The sequence below is a fragment of the Aulonocara sp. 'chitande type north' Nkhata Bay genome, linkage group LG5 (assembly GCF_057382095.1).
Source record: "Aulonocara sp. 'chitande type north' Nkhata Bay isolate Kocher_YH1m ecotype deep benthic linkage group LG5, A_spYH_male_GT1.1, whole genome shotgun sequence".
In the NCBI taxonomy this organism is placed as follows: domain Eukaryota; kingdom Metazoa; phylum Chordata; class Actinopteri; order Cichliformes; family Cichlidae; genus Aulonocara; species Aulonocara sp. 'chitande type north' Nkhata Bay.
The window spans coordinates 41,238,372-41,260,426 of record NC_141348.1 but is presented as its reverse complement, the minus strand read 5'-3'; the positions used below and the strand labels follow the sequence as shown (position 1 = coordinate 41,260,426).

The 22,055-nt window shown below is 38.7% G+C and overlaps 1 protein-coding gene across 4 annotated transcripts; it reads right to left on the bottom strand.

Moving 5' to 3' along the window:
• Nucleotides 1–111: 111 nt before the first annotated feature.
• On the bottom strand, nt 112–20,799 carry LOC147331334 (dual specificity calcium/calmodulin-dependent 3',5'-cyclic nucleotide phosphodiesterase 1B-like). Of its 4 annotated transcripts, XM_086293622.1 has the most exons (15): nt 20,573–20,619; nt 17,793–17,864; nt 15,908–16,021; nt 13,477–13,659; nt 12,342–12,408; nt 12,102–12,218; nt 11,586–11,726; nt 10,171–10,271; nt 7,779–7,904; nt 6,291–6,392; nt 5,957–6,077; nt 3,022–3,103; nt 2,530–2,647; nt 1,317–1,453; nt 112–914 (listed from the first exon to the last, which is right to left on the bottom strand). In XM_086293622.1, exons 2-15 carry the CDS (start codon nt 17,843–17,845, stop codon nt 820–822), a joined length of 1,557 nt encoding a protein of 518 aa, XP_086149748.1. In that variant the 5' UTR covers nt 17,846–17,864; nt 20,573–20,619; the 3' UTR covers nt 112–819. The 4 variants fall into 4 exon arrangements, with proteins under 4 accessions (XP_086149748.1, XP_086149746.1, XP_086149747.1 ...); XM_086293620.1 differs by lacking the exon at nt 17,793–17,864 and having other exon boundaries at nt 20,573–20,799; XM_086293621.1 differs by lacking the exons at nt 17,793–17,864; nt 20,573–20,619 and adding an exon at nt 16,636–16,891.
• Between the last annotated feature and the right edge of the window lie 1,256 nt (nt 20,800–22,055).

Sequence of the window (22,055 nt, the reverse complement as noted above, 5' to 3'; positions counted from 1 at the left end):
AAATTTGAATGCATGCTTTACCATCTTCCATCCATTCGCTACCGCTTTTCAGGGTTGCAGGGGCTTTGCCATCTTATAATGGTTAATTTTGGCTGACCAAACATCGGCCTCTACCTCTTTATTATTTATTATTACTACTTATTCCTTAAAGTATTTCTCCCTTTTAAATTCTAAGAGCCTCTTTAGTTCACTTGCATTATTACTTTTTAATTCATTATCATTATTTTTGAGGTGCAATAACCAAGGAACTATGGTATGATTGCTTTCTAAATACAAGATAATTAATACAGAGTAATATCAAATTTTACCTTCTACAATAAAGGCTCTTCAAAAGAAATTTAAAATATTGCTTTTATGTAAAAAAAAAAAAAGTTAACTGTTGTACGTTTGGAAAATGCAAAACATAACCGATTTAACTTAAGTTCCTATATTGAGTTGTCATGTCTGGATTACTGGCCCATGTGTAAATATGTCCCAGACAAAGAAACAGACTACAAAAAACTCATATATGACACAAAGTTTATTTTAAGGTTAAATGATTGTTTTATGCTTTGAAAGTTCAAATGTAACTTACAGCTGTTTAGATGACAAATTAAATTAATGATATGGACTAGACTGTATAACATGACCAGCATGTGTACTTTTGTATTTAAATTATTGTAGTATGCTACATTTAAAATGAGGAAGTTTCTGTGATTACGCTACATCTTACCTTGGTAAGATCTCTCAGTTTTTAAAGTAAAAGGTATCTGAGTTTTGTTACAAAAGTGTTACTTTTTTCTATTCTGCAAACACGTATTACAAAGGAGCTGCTGTCTGCTATTTTGTATCTGTAGTGGGGTCTTGCAGGGATTTTTCTGACAACACTTCTTGTCTCGATCGCTGCTCTTTTGTCTCGCCGGGGTCTGAAAATCCTGGAGGATATAGAAGATTGGGAAAAGACATCAGAAAATCTAGTTAGGTTGAATAGAAAATAATATCTGTATGAATTCATCTCAACATGAGATCATTCTAAAATGAATTTAGATAACAAATCAAATCAAGGGTACTGAGCGCATTTATGGAACAAAGAGGCTTTTCCTAAGCCAGATCAGCAACAGGTCTTTTATTCTACTTTAAAAGAGGTTGTCAAGCTTTTTAAAGGTGATCTTTTTAAATTTGAGTTGTTGAAATATGTGCGAGCAGAAAAGGAGACTAAGTAGAATATAAAATTAAGTATAGACATTTAAATAAAACCTCAATTGTGTTTATTTTTTTTATATTTTAATGCATATTTGTGATTTTTGCACGTATAAACAAATAATTATGCAACCCACCATTTGAGCCACTTTCCTTCCATTTGAGCTTGTTGTCCTCAGTGTGCCGTGTCCAAGTAGAGCGGAAGCTCACCAGCTCAGCTGTGATGTGTGCGAGGCTCCACTGCAGGCCTCTGGAGCTCTCCTTCCAAAGATTACTGGTGAAAGAAAACAGTGCTGTTTGTATGCATATTCATATTCCAGTCATGAAAACAAATGACTCAGCTTAACCTGAGATTTTCTACACCAAGGTAAAGGATTGCACTTTTTTTCCATGAAATTATCTTCAAATATATCTTCAATAAAAAGAAAACAAATTAAAAGGAAAATAAGCAGCACATAAACAGGATTTTGTGCTGACACTTTTGGGTTCCTACTGACTTTGGTTATCCTTCTGGTGTGTCTAAAATGAGCAGTTACTGCTACAAATTTGAAGATTAATTCACCTTTGAATAATGATCATGTTTTGTCACTCAAAATTATCAAGTCATGATTACAGGTTTTTGACCAACTCAGCAAATGATAGTAACATAAAAAACACGGTGTACATGATCAACATATACATAGAAAGCAAAGAATTAGTGAAACTACAAGCTCCAAGTGTAAAACTGCAAAAGAGCCAAAAACTGAAGTTTCCTGAATAACCAGAGCTTGACTCCAAAAGCATGTCAAGTAGACCTTCACGTTAAACTGACCAGCTTTACAGCATAATTAAAGCCTGAAAAAAGTTTGAAGTTAATTTCCTCCTTTTGGGACAACTGTATAGATACTTTTTTTTTTTTTAACAAGTCCCCAGTTTGAATTCTATTAAAGCTAAAAAATTATGCAGTGTCAGTGCTGTGTCTGTCCATCTGAGTGACAGATGGAGCCATTTAATGACTAATTGTACTAAGACACACGAAGGAAGTAGGTTTTCAAGAGTTTTAAAATCAGTTTTAGTCAAACTCTGTGTGCCACTCAATATCACAGTAAAAACAGACTTCTAATGTGTGTCAAATGCTTTGGCGCGATATGGCAGCCTGGCTTCTGTCAGTCTGCCCCAGGGCAGCTGTGGCTACAACTGTAGTTTACCTCCACCAGTGAGTGAATGAATAGTGGTATTGTAAAGCGCTTTGGGTGCCTTGAAAAGCGCTATATAAATCCAATCCATCATTATTATTATTATATTAATATCTAAAACCAAAAGTGCAATAAAGTTTATTTTCCCAGCAGGTTTCACAGGCCTTGTGTTTACCTATGTCTGTTGCAGGGGTCTGGTGGGCCTGGGTTCTCTTCCACCAAAGGAATAACAATCTTTTCAGCCATATCGGTCAGCAGAGAAAATGTAGGATACACAATGAAGTCTATGAAACCTGCGAGAACAAAATCCAGCATATCAACATGTGAAGTAAACTGTTAGTGACTCAAAAATACTAAAACCTTGTTACGTCTTTAATGTCAGTAAAGAAATTTGAGTGCATTTCAGTGATTCAAACACTAAAATTCAAAGGGCATATGCTGCAATATCACTGTGAACTGTTAAAAATAAAATGAACATAAATCCTGCCACTGGCTTGTTACTTTTGGAAAGAGAAAAAATGTGATTAGCTTCACTAGAGAATAAATTTTACTTGTTTTATGTATCTGAGATGGATATTTATTGAAAATCTTACAAAGGCATAAACAACAGACAAAAGCGATGAGGAAGCTGGTTTTAAAAAAAGAGGGTGTGATTTATGAGACGTACCGATCTGGGATTCAGCTACTAGGGTGGTTTGTCGATCACACAGTGGAGAGAAGGGGAGGCCGAGCTCTGCCTCTCTATCACCCTCACAAAGATAGAAAGAGAGAAAGAAGATACTTAAAGGGCATCCCACACAACACCTGAAAATAACTTTTAAAAGGTCAGTTTGTTCCAACAGTCGCCTCCTGAAACTATGAGACTGTTCAAACGGTTTTTAATTAACAGCCAAACAGAAAGAAAACGTGTTTCATAGGTACGCACACGTCTTGTTTCTGAGACAACAGCGCTCTCCCACACCTCTTCTGTTCTGATCTCCTTCAGATCCAGGTAGTAAAAAAAGCAGAGTGGGAGCAGCTTCGTGCAGCAGTCACTGTAAATACACTCACTACAGTCGTGCCAACTAACATCGCCAAAAAGCCAGACAATCAGGACAGCAAGCATTTTCTCTGTGGGGTAATTATGTTCTCATAGTAACTCAGACATCAACAGAAAGAGTCCCTCCACCTGATTGGATAACTGCGTCTCCTGCTGAGCTGAAGAACAGCTATAGCGTCAGCTGATGCTTTAAAGTCAAGACCAAAAGCCACTTCTTGCAGTCCTCAGCTTTTGGCTCATTATATTGTTTTATTATATACTTTTCCCCCAAAGGTCAACAAAAACATGATAGCTTGACTTTCTATTTGGGGTTTGTGAGGCTTTAAAGGCAACAACACTGATTCTCTGCAGTCCTCTATTTCCCATATCGTTAGCTTCATAGCATAATTGCCTAAGTCATTTGACTAAGTCAATGACTTAGGCACTTATGCTATGAAGCTAACGATATGTAACCCTTTAAAGTCAAGTGCATTACATTATATATGACATGTACATGGGTTTTTGAGACTACATAAGATCTGAAAAAAAGTCATAACAAAAATATACATTTTTAAGCAATGAATTACAAAATAAAGCAAAATTTATTTTGATATTGAATTTATGTTTTATTATTTTGTCAGAATGTTCAATAAACAATTATTATTAAAGCAATTATTTCATGGTTCAGGCTTTAAAGGGTTAAAACTTGAGCTGTTAAGATTGATTAATTTTTTTAGTACCAAAGTAATGCAGAATAACCTGTTAGGAGAGATTTTCCTTCTCTGCTGCCTCTGCGTCATATCAACGAGATATTTTTATGGATTTCTTTAGCTCTGACGTAATATCCACCCTCCCTATACAAGCAATTTACAAAAACTGCTGCCTCTTATTAGGCATGCAGCCCTTTGACTCATCAATCATGCAGTTAATAACAGAGCTAATAAGTCAGATGGAGACCAGGGAGCACCAGGGCAGATATGGAGATGTCTAAGAATATAACATAATGTGTTCTTTTATATTTTGAATTTACATTTATTGTGTGGCAAAAGCCTGCGAGCACCGAGAACTACAAATGAGCTGGCATCTAAACCACATGCAATCAAGGACAACCTTTGAGACAGGCTACATAAACTCTAATGCACTTTTGTTTTAGAAAATGACCGCCATCCTTACTAACAAGCCTGAAAATCAAATCACATATACTGGGAAGCCAGTGCATGTAAGTGCATGTAAGTGCATGTAAGAAGCTGAATGATAAAATGCTGGATTTAACCGCTACAGGCAACAAAGTATATACATCATCTTTGTTGGCTTTGTGTTTAGGGCACAGCTAATGGCAATCCTAACAGATAAACAACAATAGTGTACAGCATAACATGTTAGTCGTCAGCAAGGTCGAACGACAGAGGCCTGGCAAATAAGGGAAGTAAGTGAAGGCACAGAGACTGATAAGATCTATAGAGGAAGTAAATGTCTAATATGGTAGGATAAAGAGAGAGGCCTAACATACTATGTACTAAGCTCTCTCTGAGGTATGGCTTCAGGCTCCAGTGTAACATTTTTTCACCACTGAGGAATCAAATTGGAGGATTTGGACTTCCTCTACAATCATCTACAATCATCATTCATCTGCAGAGTATAGTGAACAAGAAAGCTCACAAATTTGAATCTGGACTCCAACGTGGAATCAGTGATGTAAGAACAGTGGCATCACAGTGGCTACACTTTATTTTTATCCAGTAACAAGATGTCCTGTTTTAATTAGTGAGTTTGGAAGTTAGCAGGCAGATTTTCTTGTTGGTTGGCGAGATTAAAGCTAGTTGTTCCCCTTGTTTTCTGTATTTGCACTAAGCTGAGCTGGGTAGCTGCTGGCTTAAACTCTTTATTGACTACACACTATTTACTGTTCATCTTCTCATCTAACTGTTGGCAACAAGTAGCTTATTCTTTTATCCAAAACAAATCTTCTTTCAGCTTCTCTCTTTAGGTGTTGCCACACTGTCCTCCTCTGTCTCAGGTCTTCCTTCACTATATCCATGAAGGTCCACATTAAACATGCTTTGTCCACTTTATGCTCGATCCCTCCTCTGCACATGTTTAAACCATCTCAGGCTCATCTCTCTAACTCTAACTGATGTACTCATTTGTAATTGTGTCCATCCTCGTCACTCCCAACACAGAGAGGACTACGTTTGGTGACTTTGCCACTGACTCTAAGCCACATGTCATAGCCAATCAAATCACAGCTGACACTCTTCTCCACGCACTCTGCCCTCCCTGCACTCTCTCCTTCACATCTCTAGTTATCCTTGTTGACATGAATCCATGCTCATCACTAGTCAAAATAGTAGTTATATGGTGCTTAAAAGTGGGGGGTAAAGACCCACTGAGCAAGCACTTTTAGAAAGTAGAAAAAAAATTCTTGATAACAGGAAAGAATCTGCAACAAAACAGGCTCAGAGAGGAGCCTGCCACTCTGCCCTTGAATTTGTGTGAAATAAAATGAAGAGCATAGCGAGATGACAAACAACAAATAGGAAATATCTCAGGCCTGTTAAGCAGAATATATATATATAGTGCCTACCTGTCTGAAAAACTCCTCCATCAAGGTTTTGGTCCAGCGAGAGTGCAGCGCCCAAGGCTTGGATGGATGACTTATGTCAGCCGTGTGCAGTAACAGAGACAGTGCTTTGGGCTTGTCAATCCTGGTGTAGAGAGCATAAGGCAACCACTGTTTTAACTGTTGTTTTGTTGTGTCTCCAGACTGAAAAGCAGACTAAACAGCAGCCAGCCTGAACCCAAACTGCCTGCATCATGTGCAGGCTATTCTAATCAGCTCACTGCACTCCAAGCATCCATTACATGGCCTGCTGATTATGCGCCACAGTGCAAACAACAGCACAGTCTATTAGCAGTACCGTTCTTGTTGTTGTAGACAGGATTTCATCGCTTTGACTTGGAGAAGGTGGGAGGACATGTCAGTGGACAACACCATCTCTATAACGAGTGACCGCAGCTCCCTGTGAGAACGCACACACACAAAAACACACAGTGTACAAGTTGACCTTGGCTGATGAGGAGTGAGTAAAAATGACAGACAGGAAGGCTCAATGGGGTTGTAACCTGTTTAGATTTCCTAATAGATTTCCTTGTTCCCATGGCAACACTGACTGCTAGAAAAGCCCACTAAAGTATGCAGCTGGGGTTTATCTTGTGTGATATCAGCACAGCTCCCCAATCACATATTCTGTGAGTAATATATGAAGCAGCAGCCAACAAAGAAGCTATGCAGAGTATAGATATGTTGTTATCGCAGACTGCACCGCAGACCATCAACTACAGCTAACTTTTACTTTAAATGTATGTATCACAACATTCCTATAGCATCTACCAAATGCAACTTCTTTACTACATTTCCAAGTTTAGACGCTGTAGTCAGAGTTTGTTATGTTTGTTATTCCTCTGCTGTTTGGTGAATATGTCGTTACACGATATCTTAGGAGGTCAAAGACCAGGGTCAGCTATAAGAGACACTGTATGCTTTCCCATAAGTGCACTAACCAACTTGAGGTCTGGGGGCTGTTTCCTTAAAGCAAAGCATGTCAGTTTATATGTAAAATAACGATAATAAAATAGAATAATGACATAATTATAAATGTCGTCACAGATAAAAATCTAAATGTTGTCAAAAGCCACAAACTAGCTCCAAACTACAGAACTGATATTTAAAACTAGTGAATAAATGTACTGCAATTGTTTCAGTCGATTCCATATATCCATAATAAAATAAAACAAAAGTATTAATTAATAAAATGTTACTTTTTGGCCAATTAGTTTTTCCTAGAGGTCACATTGGAAACACACTAAGATAAACAAATTATAGCTTTGCTCTCCTACATTCTCCTGCAGCATGAATTCTCCGTTATTTATTTTTCTTCTCCCAATGTTGTATCATGCCTATGCATATACACGCATATGAGGACTTACTGCAAACCTAATCTACATTTAACAGCTGTCTTTGCCCAGACTCTAACTAAATGTTGCTGTTGCTGTTGGTTAAAACCTCATTTATAACATTGTTAACAAATTTATTTCTGCAGGGGACTTTTGACTTTTCAGAATGCCCTTTAACACCAACAGCTCGATGGGGACATTTTTACACAGGCTTGTGAAGTTCATACATACAGACAGCAAAAACGTTTCTCCAACAAGAGATCAACAGGTGAGCAACTGATCACACAGCTAATAGAGGAGGGAAAACTTTTCTACGACCTATTTATGTCTCCCTGTGACTGTCTGCTCGGGAGGGGAAATGGGTCATGATTTATAACACACAAAAATTAATTATTATTAAGGTTATGAAAATATAAAAATAATATTAACACTGTAAAATTTTGAGGTCTTACATCCATTCCTCCCGCGTCAAATTAATAAAGATGTTCATTTGGTCGTCCAGCAGTAGGCGGAATGCTGCACTCAGGTGATGGCTCTCTTGTACAGACCGGTCATTGTAGATCAATGCAAACTCTGACCTTGGAGACAAAAGGTGAGTGGAGATTATTACAGACAGTCGACGGACAGATGGGCAGGTTGTAAAGTGTTCCTGTGCATTAAAGTGAAAACTTCAATAACACAGTTGCTCTGAGTGAAGGAGGTGAGACTGAGATAAAAGGAGAGTCCTCTGGGAACAATTTAATGACTGTGACTGCAAGCCTTTAATGATGAATTTTAAAGTGCTGAAGAGGAGGTGGGATGTAATGAAAAATGACACAGTGTGGGTATTAATGACTCACTAAAGTAAGATAATTAACGGATTTATCAATCAAGCATCCTGTATCCCCTCATTGTCATTCAGCTGTTAAAATGGGTAATAAAGCCCACTGTGGACAGTTTTCCAATTAGTATTTATTTTTAAGCTTCTGCCACCTTTCACCAGTGAAATAAACATTGAATAAAACACTTAAGGAAATGGTTTTAAAGACAACAACACAAAGGTGTGTGTTAAAGTGGTCTGTTGGGGAGTGTAAAAAGTGTGTGGTAAAAAATGAAAAATTCTGGTAAGACTTCTGTGGGTCTGTAATTTCCTAATATTCATGATTCAGTTCAATTGAATTTTATTTATACATCAAATCACAACAACAGGTGACTCAAGGCACTTTATGTTGTAAGGTAGACCCTGCAATAATGCATACAGAGAAAAACCCAACAATCATATGACCCCCTATGAGCAAGCACTTTGGCGACAGTGGGAAGGAAAAACTCCCTTTTAACAGGAAGAAACCTCCGACAGAACCAGGCTCATTTATTCATAATGTTTTTCCTTTCATTGCTATGCAGATGACAGAGACATACTTTTTAAAAAAAAAATCTAGTGACCCTAAAAGTCTAGCTGATGACTTTATAACTATTTAGTCTATATAGTTATATTTCGTAAATACTGGGTGGCACATTTTCGTCAACTCAATACCTGAAAATTAGAAATTATATTACTTAATCTTATAAATTACAGTGCAAAAGTCTCATTTCTTTATATTTCTGCTTGGAAAATGAGAAAAAAGGCAAAAGCACCCAAAATGTGTCTTTTCTTGATGAGGCTTCAGTGGACAGCAGATCATCAAACAAAAAACCCCAAACATTCCTCTGAAAATGGTCAAGACACAAGAACTTGATGCTCAAGACTTTTGCACAGCACAGCACAGTAGAGTACTGTTCCTTTGGTAATCGCCAGGTTAGGCTACTACGTTCTCCTCTGGTTTACATGGAAAGTTAATTTCTTGGCTTCCTACTCATTTTAGCAGACACACATTACCCCGATCCTGATCCCCTACTAGCTCTCTGCCTGTTTTAGAATTGATTTTAAGTGCAATCACATTTAACACATGTTCATGTCTGGCCCTGTGCCACATTCAGGCAGCACTTCTGCCTGAAAGTTGAGGCTTAATGTCAAATGCAGTCATGGCTTTCGCATCAGGGCCTGTCAGCTATGAAATGAGGAGAAATGTTTGAAATGAGGAAGTCTCGTAGAATCAGAGGCTTCCAATAAATCACTTCGTAAAATAAATTTTTATAGACGTGCTTTTATGTGATGCCATTTCATGTGATGTCGTCCTTTATAGGTTTTTAATGTTTGAATAACATCTCTCTTGTCTTGCATATTATTTCTGGGGTTTTCTTTTTTAGCCTTTCATTATTTGTTTTGCACCCACATTTTAATCTTTCTTTTTTTCATTTGAATCTGTCTCCACTTTAAATAAATTGCACCTGTTATTTTTGTTGTTTTATTCTCTTTGTGTCCTTTTGCTTGTCAGGCAAGGCACTTTGTAAAGTCTGTTGTTAAAGGTGCTATACATAATAACTTATTGCATTGATTTTTCAGCCCATATCATATATATTACATATCTATCTCAAAGTCAGATGATGTTCCAAGTAGAGTTACTGACTTTGGGATAGATCTGCTGTTCAGATGTGCTCTTTTACTGTGGGCAGGCATCTTTGTACTTTATTCCCGAAATAAAGCATGATGATGATGGGTGCCATGAGACTACGTTCTTCAGTCCTCCTAAGTGGAAAGTCTAAAAATACGATGTTCTGTCCATGAAGTTGTGTTTGCCTTAGAGGGTTCTCACTCGCTCTCTTACTAAAACGATACAGAGGAAAGAAGAAAACTATACTGAGGTACGCTTTAAGAAAGCGTACCTCACTATTTCTGTACTTCCTGATATCTCTTACTATTTTACAGTTTCATAACAGGAGGTGGCTCATATATAGCTGAGAAAATATTGCAGAAAAAAAGCTTACTTTGTGTGGATGTGAAAGTTATTTGTAGTTCCTGTGTGTTCATAGTCATGGATGGCTGCAGCAAACAGGGATGCCATCACCTCGAGCTCTGTCAGCCAGTGCTTGATAGACACAAATATAAAACCATTAAAACAACAGTACTATAATGGTAAAAAGAAAGTACACCATCTTTCAGTTAAAAGTTTTAAATATATACGTGATAAAAGTCATCTGGTCCTTATCTGGCCTTAGAAGTAGCAGAATACAACCACCCACCAAGGTGGTTGTATTTGCGCACCACAGCAGCTTCACCCATGACGCTTTTTATAGTTCCACATTCATGTCCAGTGGTGTAGGTGCTTGCCCACACAGAGCCTACAAGTGTTAAAAATATGTAAAGTGTCCACTGCAGTCACTGTCTGTGCTTTTAATGCAGCATTTTTATTTATATTGGAATGTTTTATGGTTCGCTTGTATAAGTCATGTGTGTCCAGTGATGTGCAGTTAGGATGTTGGAGCACCTCGGGGTGGGGGGTAAAGACCCCTTTCCGCTCATTGTCTAAATGGAAACATGTACAACGGAAATGTACACAGACACATTCGCAAGACCATAAATTATGCTTTACTCGCTAAGCCAAAAGTCTGTATGTGCAATATTTCCAGAGACACCCTTCATAAAGGTCAGATGATGAAGACAGCAACTCATAGAGTGCATAGATACAATGTAACAAGTTGAAAGTCCTGACATGGGAACTCCCTAACGTGGGGAGGCCTTGAAAAACATAAAGGCCATCATCTCTTTATTTAGTCTCCATAATTTTCACTCTGAAACAGCAGTGCTTAGTGGGTTAAAGAAAAGTTAGAATGGAACAGATCCTGTTTCCCTGCAACACCATCGCCACCAAAACAGGAAGTATCATTTCTATTGTCACAGGACTGCAGGCTCTGAAAGTAAAAGTCATTTTGGAATTTGATTGTTATTTGTGCTCTACAATCGATCCTTACTGTGGTGCTAACGTCAGGCAGTGACTCTGGTCATTAGCCTTCATCTTCAGGGTGATAATGAATGCCACATGTATTTAAAAAAAAATGTAAATGCAATCCATAAGAGTTGTTAGGATATTTTAGTCTGTCGATATACTTCTAAAAAACATTTTACACAGTGTAATCCACATTTGTAAAAGCAACAGATCACTGCAAATTAGGAAAGTGACTCCTAAAGAAATAGGTTATATATTTGTTACCTATTTGTCTATTCAGTCAAAGCAAATGGGACACAGTGCCACAGAAAGGCCAGCAAGCTTGGAAAGTGTTAAAAGGTGGGCCGCTACACATTCTTCCTTTTGATTTTTTCATGGAATTTTCAGAAAATTAAAAAGAAAAGTTATCACACCGGCCTTATCCTTTAATAGAAAATCCAGGTTAGTCTTTTGTACCACGAGTCCGGAGCGCAGCAGCAGACAGTGCAGTGTCTGAGTTACATCAGCAGCGTGAACGTGGTTGTGGTAGGGGTTGTTGTATTTGCAGTATCCTCTCTCCAGCGCAGACAGAAATTCTGTGAGGCACGAGATGGGAATCTGCAAAAATAGTTACATAATCATCAAAAGTAAAGCTATGTTTAAAATACCACAGGTTCACAAAGTTTATGTCAACAGTAAAAGCTAAAACAACCTGGATGTTGTAATAAGGCATGATGCATGTGATTTACACACATAATTTGCTAACCCATTAGCCCTCCAAACACCACAAAGGATAATAAAACCCATATGCCTGATAATATCTGCAAATGACAACACCAGTTCCTCACAATAATACTCCTTCAGAGTGGCTCTGATTATATTACAGTGAGATCTTCCATCCAAAGCACTGAAATTCTCCAATGACTATAATGAGTCATTGTATAGACGATGAACTATATACAAACTAAACAATGAAATGCAAAGTTAAAAGACCTTAAAGCGACTGTTGAGCTCATATCTGGTGATCAGCTCAAAGAACAGAGTTCGGAGTGCATGATCAGAGCTGGCTGAGTTCAGAGCAAACACATCAAAGCTCCAACGGTCCACGTCCTAAAGAGCAAGAGAGGAAAGTAATGGTGTATACTTTTGGTGTGTATACGATAGATTATGTGATGTCCATATTTTTAGCTAAGATCCAACCCACTGTGAGAGTTATGATTAGAGGGGGCTTACCCTGAGGCAATTTACGACCGCTGCAGGTTGGTCCGGCATGGCTGCTGTGTAGGCCCTCTTGAACATCCTGGAATAAGGGAATGTTTAGGGTGAGTTCAGTTAAAGTTCAGATGTTGACGCTGTGCAGCGACCTCGGTTTAGGAGCTGTTTATATAAATCCTCTAAAGTCCCTGTCTGCTTTGGAAGGAAGTTTTAACAAGAAAATGGAGATAATGTTTCACAGCCGTGTGTAGCAGGCTGTGTTTGCTGTGGACGTAATAATAACAACAGAGTGTGAGCTTGTATCGGACTTATTGTACAGACAATGAAATCAGTAATTTATAATGGGACTTTTATTATATGAGATGCTTGTTTCCTTGTTTCTTATTATTTAAGTTTCATAAAAGAGAGTTACTGCTGTATGACTGCTTCTGTGTCTTCCAGTCAGTATTTTATGAATTGCTGTTTTAAAAAACGATTCCAGGGTTTTGAGTTCTTGTTTATCATTTTGAGTTTTGCATTCAAATTTTGATTTCATAATGACTCTGGTCATGACACTTTGAGCTTCCATTCTTGTTGAGATTTCATTGTCATTCTAGTGATGTCTGTTATTGTCTGTTATAGTATTGAGTAGTTGGCCCCAGTTTTTATTTTATTTTATTCTGTTCTCGTATAGTTCTCGTTCCCCTGTGGTTCCCTGTGTTTGCTTTTACCTGCTGTGCATCTCTCTCCTGGTCTTCTGGGTAGCAGTGTCCCAATTTTAGCTTCATGGCAGGTTTTCTGTGGTATCTCATTTACTTTCTGTCTTTTCTTTCCTTTATGATCTGCTCCTCTTCAGCCTTTTTTACCTTCCTTTACTTGTTCCTCCTGCGTTCTGCCCTCATAACTGTCCTGTTTCCCAGTCAATCTCCTCTGTGTATATATTCTGTATAGTTTAGCCTCATTGTTTAATCCATGTTTATGTTCTGTGTCTTTCCATCATTTTTGCCTTTTAGATTTTTTTGTCTGGATTTTCTGTTTTTTTTAGATTATCATGTCTGGGTCTTTCTTTTATTTCTATAATTTCCCTACAGTACATGTCCTGCATTTGGATCCTTTCCATAACATCATTCATTATGCTTGCAGTTCTGAAATAGAAATGAATGAAACGTAATACCGCTCCACAAATATCCCAGCTTGCACTGCATGCACAATGCTGCGAAACTTGGGCTTCTCATCAGAGCGCCGCGTAGGACGGCGGATCTTCTGGGTGAAAGTGGAAGCCAGCCAGTCGGTGACCTCTGACGGCACCCCGTCTGACTGCAGTTGCTGGAGGTCATCTTCAGACTCCAGACACTGCCTGTGAGAAACAGTGACTGTTAGACAATATTAAGACACGGTAAAAATGAAGACTGAGAATGAATGAGCAGCACTAATAATGTGCCTCTGCGATATCACTGTGGTTCAGAGACGTTTAATGGTGTAAGGATAATTTTATATTACACATTTAGATTTATTTAGAAATACTTCCATTAACTGTCCAGTCAAAAGTTTAATTTAAAAAGTTAATTTCAATTGTATGTCTGTTAAATAAGCTAAGTAAGAAGTTACTACTCCCAGAAAGACTTTTGGCACTTTTTACTCTGGTTTTTATGAAAGGCAACCAAAAGAGACTTCATCGTACTGCTTCCACTCAAATATTAGCAGAGAAACAGCACCTAAAATTGCAGAAAGCAACATGTTTTTTTTCACTCTGTTTTCTCTATGACACACTGGATCATAAAATCCTCCGTTTCACACTTCATGGATTGTGTACCTCAGGCTTTGTAAATCAGGCTACCAGACCACCATTCCTGAAAGACCACTTTCTGCTGTTAGACACTTACATGGCTGCTGTGCTGATGACACCAAACTTTTCTTATCAGTTTCCTCATCTGACATGCAGGGGAAGGCCTGAGAAGTCAGGAGAAAAATAAAGTTTTCATAGGACTCTATGCAGTCCTGTGAAAAACTAAGTACACCCTTAGTGAATCCATAGGAAATAAGAAAGTAGGTAGCTATCAGGAGCTAATCAGATCCCCGTGATTAATTGATCATCAGAAGGTGTGGGCACTTCTATAAAGGTACAGGCGTTGTCATTTTGCTGGTGTGAAGCATTCAGGTGAGTGCAATGAAACAATCTTTCCAGGAGATTCACAACAAGGTCAGACCACGCCATAAGGTCAAACACATTACAAAAAAACCCAAGAGCTACAGCTCAGATTCTACAGGCCTCAACTAGCATATTAAATGTTAAAGCTCATAACAGTACAATAAGAAAAAGACAGAACAAGTACAGCATGTTTGGAAGGGTTGCCAGGAAAAAGCCTTGTCTCTCCAAAAAGAAATTGGCAGCACGACTTAGGTTTGTAAAGTTGCATCGAAACAAACCGCAAGACTTCTGGAACAATGTGTTTTGGACAGAAAAGACCAAAGCTGAGATGTCTGGTCATAATGCATGCAGCTGAAAACAGTCATGAACAATAGTTTTCAGACTAGTTTAGCAGAACCTGGGCTCTTTACACTCATTGTCACACATGAACTCCTCTATATACCACAATATGCTAGACTCAAATGTGGGGCCATCTGCTCAACTGCTAAATTGGGTGAAATTAGGTCATGCAACACGTCATTGATACCACACCAACAATCTAGAGCAGAATTGCTGAAAAAGAAAAGAATGAAGGTGATAAAATGGCTCAGTCAAAGTCCAGACCTCAACCTGACTGAACTGAGAACTCTGCATAAACACATTTGTCAAACAACTCAAGAGTGGGCCTAAAATTCTCCACAATGATTTGAGAACTGATAAGGTCATATAGACAATAAGCTACCGCATAACAGGGTGTACTTATTTTTTCACAGGATTAGATATAATCGGGTGAAAACTTTCTTTTTCATATGACTTTCACTGCTAATCCATGTGATTGTTAAAATACTTCTATCAGCCATCTGTAGCTAACCCAAAATCCCACTTTCTCACACATGCTGGTTTCTAGTTTCTGTTTGTAACAGTTTCAAAACTAGCTATATCTCTTAGAGAACACTGTGGTCATTTAGTTTAGTCGCAATGGTGAAATGTGCCCCAGATGAGTCACTGTTTAAAGGAATAACTAAACAAAACAGGTGTTAAGTTCTCATTAGGGACTTTAGGGATGTACAAAGGTGAGTTGCCATTTTCAGTCTCTGCACTAAGCTAAGCTAACCTGCTGCTGATTGCAACTTCATATTGTAGCAACATGACAGTGTTATCAATGATCTCATCAAAGTCTTTAAAAAGTACTTTAAAAGTACAAGACAACTCAGAGGAAGATGTAAGTGAAGCTGATCAAACAGACATGAACTGATCTTTTTTCAGTTATAAAAGCTAATCACACATTAGGTGTCCCATGTACTCCTTGAATAACATCTTTTACACTTATATTGTTTTTCTGGCAGGACTATACTGTGGTGGTTAGTGCTTTCCCCTCGCTGCTTACCCAGGATGTGAAAGCTCAGCACTGATCTACAAAACTGATCTACAATTTTATCTTCTTTTTCTTCTTCTTCTTCTTATTGTATTATTTTACCTTGTTCCATCGAGGTACACTGCCTCTAGTAACGATGCTGTGTATTCCAGGTTCTTTTTGATTTCTTCAAAATCAACATCTTTCTCGTCTAGCTGCTTCAGCATGCTCCTCAGCCTGAAAGTAAACGAAATATTGGAATCATTTTTGGTGCTTGAAAATTGTTGCACGTCTCAGCATCCACGTGCAATAAGTAAAAAGCGGGATGGGTAAACATTAAAGTTCTGTTTGGGTCCAGAAACAATAGCTAAGGAACAAAAATCAGTGTTTTCTGTGACTTATTCTGCCTACGGTGTTATTTTAGAATACAAATAGGAACAGCTTGAACCTGCAGCTCCGTGAACAGGTCTTTGCAGACCGACAGCACTTGTTGTTGTCTTGAGTCAGTGAAATGACGTCCAAAGTGTTTTAACAATCAGTTGAGAAATCCTGATGAACGGAAAAAGCTCATTTGGAAGTGATTTAAGTGCCAAGCTGTCCAAAAAGGGCATCATTAGTGCCAAATTTTCCATGAGAGGAAAGCTTCCCATGGTTAGGCCCTTATGTAACTCAAATTATATCAAAATATACTCCCTGAAAAAAATCATAATTTTGTGCTTTATCTAAATGTTCTCTGAGAACACGCTGCCTCTTTTTGGTTTCGAAACTTTTAATCAAATTACGTGCTGGAAGCACATCCCCTCAAGTATAATAGAAAGCAAATGCTCGATGTCGCTCAGAGTGTAACCCACCTGCCTGTGTTACTGTAACCTCCTCTCAGGAATGAGTCCCAAAGCTCCGCGTCTGATCCAGTTGTCATTAAATTCGTATCCTTAGTTTGTAGGACTGGAATCTTTCTGCTGTGATTGTGTTTTCATTTGACTTCTGAAATATATCGACGTGATAATATACAGTATCCGTGCCGCAGATAATTTCTTCAAAACATCTTAGTGCGTTGCCCATATGGTGACCAGAATGACTGTGTTCAAACAGCGTAAGGCCGGGCAATGGAGCCAACTCCTGGGGATGAGACGCTCACAGCTTTTCAAGTGTTTATCACGCTGGCAAAGGCTTTTGAAAGCTGTCGAGTCATAAAAATAGCATGCATCTGAATACCACCGCTCACTTTCTATCTCAAGTAATCTTTCATGATAACACAGCCTTTTTTGTTTCAACTGTTTGCGGCAGAAGAACCTTTGACAGGACGTTTACAGGAAATTACTCGTCAAGTGCACTCGTGAAAGTGTGTTTATAGAAAAAGATGACAAATTCTCCTTTGGCTCAAGCATTGTTGAATCTACACATCTACACACTGCAGAATGTCGTCCTCTCCAAGTATAGATGAGCACAAGAGAATGGACTTAATGGCATCTCATTTGCAAGCACAAATTAATAAAACAACGTCATCCCAACCCCCATCCCTGTCCGCACTCAAAACCCCACAAGGTTTGGAGCTCTGAACCCTGCTCAAACTAAAAAACAGATGAGTTCACCAAAACAAAACCACATGACCCACCGCTTCTGCAACAGCTACCTCCTTCAGCAAAAGCGTGGGCAAGACAAGTGTTCACACTTGGAGTAAAACACGTTTCTTCTCTCATGTCACTATGTATATTTGTACGACCAAAAGGTTAAACGCAAAATACTTGTTGAACTTAATTAGAGCAAATACGGTGTGAAACATGTCAAACCATAACCCTCTAACTCCGAGTGTATTTTTGAGTCACACATTTCCACTTTTGCAAAACAGAAAATCTCCTGCATAGAAATGCTGTGCTGCTGAACGTTATTGTAACAAAAAACAAACAAAAGCAAGCATGTTTGATAAAGTCCTCTTGCCCTGTTCATGTAATCAAATAGAAGCTGGAGTGTGTAGTGAACTAAACATAAAGTCTATTAATTGTCTTACCTAGAGATGGGTATCTGGAGCTTTTTCTTACGGATTCGAACCAGTTCAGCCATTCCGTGCTCAAGCTGTGCTCTGATGGACCCCAGAGTTCAGTAAAAAAAAGAAAGAAAGAAAGAAAACAATGCCAATATAAAAAAATAAAAATAAAATGTGTTTTAGGGAACTAGTAAGCAGAAAAGTTCTGCAAACTACCAACGCAAACTTTATGTGTCCTGAGACAGACTTCTGTTTCAACAACTCTCCCACCCACTTCTGGGGGAACCTACTCCACTTCTCTCTGATTGGTTAGGCGGGCCCAAACCGTGTCAGTGTGTGCACATGTGTGTGTGAGAGAGAGAGAGCGAGAGAGAGAGAGAGAGAGCCGCTGTGAGTGTCTTTGTCAGACCATGAGTGTTTGTGTATATGTGTACACCCGTTGTGTGAGGTGTGAGAGAGTTGACCTCGCTCGCTGATGAAGTGTTGACTGCAAGGCTTTCAAGCAGTGTGTACTCAAATCCCAAATGAGAATTTTCCACCGGCCGCAAATCAGAGAACTGCACAGAGAGTCTTTCAGTGAAGCCCACCAGAGCCACTCAAACCAAAACATATAAACAAAACTTGTCCTTGAAAGCCGTCCGCAAAAGCGCAGTAGGTTAACTGCTGTTATTGGTGCAGCTATGCACAAAAATGTGCCATGTCTTTAAACTGATTACTTTTTTGCAATTGTTGCACAAAATGTAAGCTTCAAAAACATGTGAAATCAGCCTAATAATTCATTTCAACAACAGATTTCTTGGTTTCGCTTTACTTACATTTACTAAAATGTGCACCACTGTCAGCTAAATGCGTTGTATCTGGACACTAAAAGGGGAATTCTCTGTTTTTTGAGACATTAAAAAGGGCAGAGCGAAAAAGACCAGAGGAGACAGCGAAGCGCATCTCTAAACACTTTTACAGTTCTAGGCCCAAAATCTGTTACCAGCCTTTATTTATAGTAGAGTATTGTGAGAGTTGTGCAATAACGCGGCTTGGGAAAACCCCTGCCTCCGGTTTTTCTCTCTCCTTGGCCGTGCTGCTTTGGCTGCTGGGTCAGACTCACTCTCATGCTCCCATGCTCTTTGACATGACATGGCATATTGTAGAAATGAAGATAAGTAACATCATGTCATATGATTCTCCATCTCCTGTGTCACATTTGGGTATTTCTTTTTTTGTTTTTTATTTATTTTTTCCCTCATCGAAAACAGCATCGAATTTCAGATTGTTAAAGAATCAACTTGTGGAAATACCAGAGAGTAGGCTCATATTCGTGCTGTTCTATGTAAATTAAAGGCTGCAGAGGAGTATTTCTTCCGATGTCAATCTTATGTATAACCCTTTGAAAAGAGAATTTTCCTTTGTGTGGTTGCTAGCCTCTTGCTTTATCTTAATGTTTTTTCCCCTCCATTTATCTCTCATCACTCCTGTTTGTCTCTGATGATGACGAGCACGCACCTTCCGATTGCTCTCTCTCCGTGGACCGACCTGAGCCAGTGACTACTTACTCCTGCGCTTCAGAGGGAGAATAAATATTGCGTTTCTTACAGGAACTAAATGTTGCAGAAACAGACCGTGCAGGAGATCACGTAGGGGTGTTTTTGTCTGTTTTCACAACAGAATGTTAAAGAATAAATGAATACACAAACCCACAAAATCTGGTTTAGCGCCAAGCTTCACTTGTTTCTGATGCAGTTCTGAAACCTAGTCGGCAATGTGGGTAAGACTAAAGGGCAAAATCAAGCAAACAACAGAATTATTATATTTTTTCACTTTCCTCCAGTTGTGATAGGCACTGCAGAAAGTTTTGGTTCATTTTGCACTAATATATATTTAAATATTATTATATTTTATCTCAAAAATAACATTTTATTATTATTATTTATTATACCTCATAATCTTTAGTTTTATACATATTACTTTTTGTTTTACAGTCTTGATTCGACATCAAGTCATTTGATTCAGCAGTGATGTTATTTCTTAAAAGCCCAAGACTTAAAGCTTAAGTTGAATTTTTTGTGCACACAATCAGGGAAATCTTGAAAACATATTTTTTGCATATTTGTATTGCATTCAAGATCCATCCATTTTCTTCTGCTGATCCAATTGAGCCTTGCAGGAGCCTATTCTAGCTTTCACGGGGCGCCAGTCTATCACAGAGCTAACATAGACAACCTTTCAAGGTCACACTCACACCTATGGCCCACGTGTTTGGACTGTGGGAGGAAGACGGGAAATCCACACAGAACATGCTTCACACAGAACAGCCCCAGCCGGTTGATGGATAATTCATAATAATTGAATTATAAAAATTTTGATCCACCCATGAAGTTTAAACCCATCATGGAATAAATCCTAGCAAGATTTCCAGAAATGTCATAAATATAGCGAGCACTATAAATAAAGATATTACCCCCACTGCAGTGGTGTGAAGGCAGACGTATCAGCCCAACGTGGACAAATGAAACTAGAGACACATGTCTGACCACACGGTACAGGGACAAATCATTTTTATGATCAGGTGATCAATACAGTGCACGACATGCTTACTCCCCTAACCTGTGCTTCCACTCTATCTGAATTATGCACTTGACAGAATAAATTAATCATTTTTGGGTTGGCAATTTGGGACAATTAACGTCAATTAATAGACTATGAAAATTAAAAAAATACATCATATCAACAGTGTTGTACTCCACAATCACAGAATCACAGAATCTACAGAAATTATGATCATAGGGTAAGAACATAAATAAATGCCTTACCATCCCTGTGTTATCCTCCATGTCATAAGGCTGAGATTTCGATCAGCTGCTCCACGTATCTTACACGTTGGTGTCATGACCTCTGGATTGCACCGCTGCAGAAGACCAGCTGCATGTGTGTGTTTGTTGGTTTAAGAGAGATACGAAATGGCTTACACCTCTGTAAGTAAATACAGCATGTGCAATTATGTCATGATGTAAACCAGCCTTATGTGCACATAAGGCTAGTTTATGTTACCTATGCTGCTCCTTGTTACGTCTCCTGTGTATGTAAGCAGTATTTTGCAGTGTGCACAGTATGTGGGTGTGGGTGTAATCCCCTAGTGTTCAGTGCTCAGCTGGGGAGGCTTTGCGTCACCAATACAATCAGCAAGAGAGTGTTCATATCAGGACCAGAGTTTCCACCATGTCCTCAGGGGCTCAGGATAGGCTGTGCAAGGGAAGAGTTCATGCAAGGTTTCCTTATGCAGAAAAGACACGACGGTATTAGCACTCATTCTTAGAGCATGTTTTTATGTGTGATTACATTTTCATTGTACTGGTAAACACAAATATAGAATTTTGAATCACTAGCAGACATTTAATTAATCTTTCAGAATACAAATAAAAGCAAATTAGCTCCTGGTTTGCTCAACCTGCACTTTGCCTGCTACCATGAATTATGGATTATTTTTCTAAAAGTTCTTTTGATCAAATTTTTCATAAAACAAGCTAAATCCTAAACCAGTGATTTCAAACAGCATCTAGCTCACGTTATAGCAGCATTATAGTGTGTTGTAAACCTTCTATTTCAAAACTGAGTGAAGAGAGAGGAGCCACTCTACTACACAGGCAAAGAAAAATCTCCATTAAATCTTTACGAGTATAAGGAAGAATAAAAAAATAGAAAAGGAAGCTTACAAGGCGGGTAGGTGCTTAATGGGAAGCATGATGAAATAAGAATGAGCAAATCTTCCACCTGATATGTAGCTATTCTGTGGACAAAAGTGATGAAAATATGAAAGGAAAGGAAGGCCGCTTTTCTGTCTAATGCACAGAAAAATATTTCTTCACATTTACAGATTAATTCTGTTCATAATTTTGCAGTTTATTCATGAACATTCATCTCCATAAATGTTCCTCATAGTGGGGACTGAAGCTCTCATGCTCCCGTGACAGGGCTCGGTCCCCGGTGTGCGCACGTACACATAAACACCGCACACAAGCACACACGTCTCCACTGTGGTAACCAAAGAGACACAACGGCAGCATGTGCCGAATAGACAGGGAGGAGACCGAAGAGAGGGCAAAATGGAAGAATGGTGTGACATGGCAAATATAGTTAGTGCAAAAATATAATCAGTGAGGGCCACCTAAAATTAGCAACAAGCACTTCCAGCTCCGTACAACTGGAGTGCATCATTTAAACTGTCCATGAAATATGGAGAGGACAGGACTATCATCCAGGGAGAGAGGATGAGGGCAAGTGAGGATGGAGGACAGA

Excerpts from the sequence above, each read along its gene's own strand:
- LOC147331334 (XM_086293620.1), bottom strand. The coding sequence starts at position 20,649 with ATGACACCAACGTGTAAGATACGTGGAGCAGCTGATCGAAATCTCAGC. Across the intron at positions 11,727-12,101 it reads AGCTCAACAGTCGCTTTAAG|ATTCCCATCTCGTGCCTCAC; the intron begins GTCTTTTAACTT and ends CTATTTTTGCAG. Across the intron at positions 2,648-3,021 it reads AGTAGCTGAATCCCAGATCG|GTTTCATAGACTTCATTGTG; the intron begins GTACGTCTCATA and ends TTGTTCTCGCAG.